The sequence below is a fragment of the Dreissena polymorpha genome, chromosome 14, assembly GCF_020536995.1.
Source record: "Dreissena polymorpha isolate Duluth1 chromosome 14, UMN_Dpol_1.0, whole genome shotgun sequence".
Lineage (NCBI taxonomy): Eukaryota > Metazoa > Mollusca > Bivalvia > Myida > Dreissenidae > Dreissena > Dreissena polymorpha.
Window position 1 is genome coordinate 9050403 of NC_068368.1, and position 2089 is coordinate 9052491.

The following is a 2089-nucleotide window of genomic DNA, read 5'->3' on the forward strand; positions in this document are numbered from 1 at the left end:
GACCATGGCAAACAGTGCAGTATTGAAACAAAATGCCATCGTTTGCCATCCAGTGGAAAACGATGTAAAATTTTACATCGTTTTCCACAGACCATGGCAAACGGTGGAGTATTGAAACAAAATGCCATCATTTGCCATCCAGTGGAAAATTATGTAAAATGTTACATCGTTTGCCACAGACGATGGCAAACGGTGGAGTATTTGGACAAAATGCCACCGTTTGCCATCCAGTGGAAAATGGTGTAATATTTTACACCGTTTGCCACAGACGATGGCAAATGGTGGAACAAGATGTACAATTAGTCATTGTTTTACGGATATTGATGGCACTTTGCATCCTCAGTTTGAATGTCACCGAACTGAAAAAAGGATAAATAAAAAACAAATTAGGTAAAGAAATAATGTATAACAATTTATTATTTGAAGTAGACAACGGATATATACACTCTTAACAAAACAGAATATTTCAAGTACTCTAGTGTTTCACAGTCCTTCGTTTTATTTCACTCCTCCCTTTACAGGCGGCGAAACAACTTCTTTGCAGCCTTACTGGCATCTGTTATGCCAGTGATGTCTAATAGCAGCTGGGCCTGAAATAAATGTTTACATTAAATTCTGTACCTTTATATAACAAGTTTGAATTCCTTACTTTCCTTTTTGCTCAGAGAAAATTAGTTCTTTTACCAGCACTTGTCTGTGACATAATAAGACATTAAAATAATTTTACAAATTACAGAGTAAAGATAAAATTGTTTGAATCTGTTATAAGTGAATTGAGATCAGTTAGCAATAACTAATGCTTCAGTTTGCCACCGCATACTGTAGCTTTAAGTTATATACTTTTTGTAATAATTACTTTTGTGTACCCACCATAATTATGTCCTGTTGACAGGCAGGTCTTGACAATCTGGTTGAGGATCTGGTTGTTGTTGCTGGATTTGTTTTTGCTGCGGTTGTTGTTGCTGGGGTGGTTGTTGCTGCTGCTGGGTTGATTGCTGCTGGAGTTGTTGTTTTCGCTGCTGCAGTGGTTGATGCTGTTGGAGAAGTTGCTGCTGTTGGAGAAGTTGCTGCTGAAACTGTTGCTAATGCTCTGTAAGTCGGCCATCAAGCTGTCGAAAAAAGTATGACAAACCATAGAAATCAATAAATCTGTAGTCATCTACCCTTAATATTGAAGTCCTGCTGGTTACTCAAATAAATGTAATTTTGATCTTATATCACGTTTTGAATAAGTCAATTTAGGAGATAAAGTGTCAGGTTGCGGGATAGCTCAGTCTGTAGAACACCAGCCAAGTTAATGAGCACTTTTTGCTCAGGTTAGATTAAAACTAAACACAATTATGACAAAATATATTTAACACATTGTCTTTTTATTTTAACTTAATTTGTTGGAATGATTAGTACAAATTTAATATTGCTACAATTATAATGATGTTTAATTCTAATTGCTATTGGTATGAAAATGCACAGTGAAACCTAAACATTTAATTTATTAATTTATTAATATAAACATTAACATCATTAATGAGCATTGAGTGCTCATCATGCACAGCACAAAACTCCCTTTAAGCATCAGTTCCCTAGCAATGATTAACTTCTAATACTACATTCAACCTTATTAATTTCTACACATTAGGTCTAATTACTTCCTTAATCAAGCTGCAAACTGCACTTATTGTAAATTCGTATTACATCATTTAAATTAATATTTGCCATAAATATAACATCCAAAAAAGGTCTACAATGATGACATAAGAAGCATTAATTTTAAGGAATATTTAGAAATATTATGAAAAGCACAAACCTTCAGTTGTTGTTCTATTCCTAGACAGACTGCTGAAACACTGCATTCATCACTCTTTAACAACACTTCATGTCACTATCCAAATGATATCAATTATACATTATTATTTTAAGAAATTGTTGGTAATGGAATAACTCATCTCTACTGTTTGTGAAATTAATTTAATTTCATTTTAACAACAAGTTTAACCTGTATATTTTCCAACATGTGTACCGTCCAGTATTTCAAACCAAGAGGAAAACCATCTGTGTTTGAATTCAGCCAATCAGAAAAGGCTGTTAAGCC

The 2089-nt window shown here is 33.9% G+C and overlaps 1 protein-coding gene across 2 annotated transcripts; it reads right to left on the reverse strand.

Annotated features, from left to right (window-relative positions):
- Positions 1-436: 436 nt before the first annotated feature.
- LOC127858222 (uncharacterized transmembrane protein DDB_G0285607-like) lies at positions 437-2089 on the reverse strand. Of its 2 annotated transcripts, XM_052395207.1 has the most exons (3): positions 1805-2089; positions 871-1109; positions 437-590 (listed from the first exon to the last, which is right to left on the reverse strand). In XM_052395207.1, the coding sequence occupies exons 2-3, from the start codon at positions 1103-1105 to the stop codon at positions 547-549; spliced, it is 279 nt and encodes a 92-aa protein (XP_052251167.1). In that variant the 5' UTR covers positions 1106-1109; positions 1805-2089; the 3' UTR covers positions 437-546. The 2 variants fall into 2 exon arrangements, with proteins under 2 accessions (XP_052251167.1, XP_052251166.1); XM_052395206.1 differs by lacking the exon at positions 1805-2089 and having other exon boundaries at positions 871-1455.

Coding starts and splice junctions, on each gene's coding strand:
- LOC127858222 (XM_052395206.1), bottom strand. CDS start 1,159: ATGACTACAGATTTATTGATTTCTATGGTTTGTCATACTTTTTTCGAC. Junction 591..870: donor GTCAACAGGACATAATTATG/GTGGGTACACAA, acceptor CATTTATTTCAG/GCCCAGCTGCTATTAGACAT.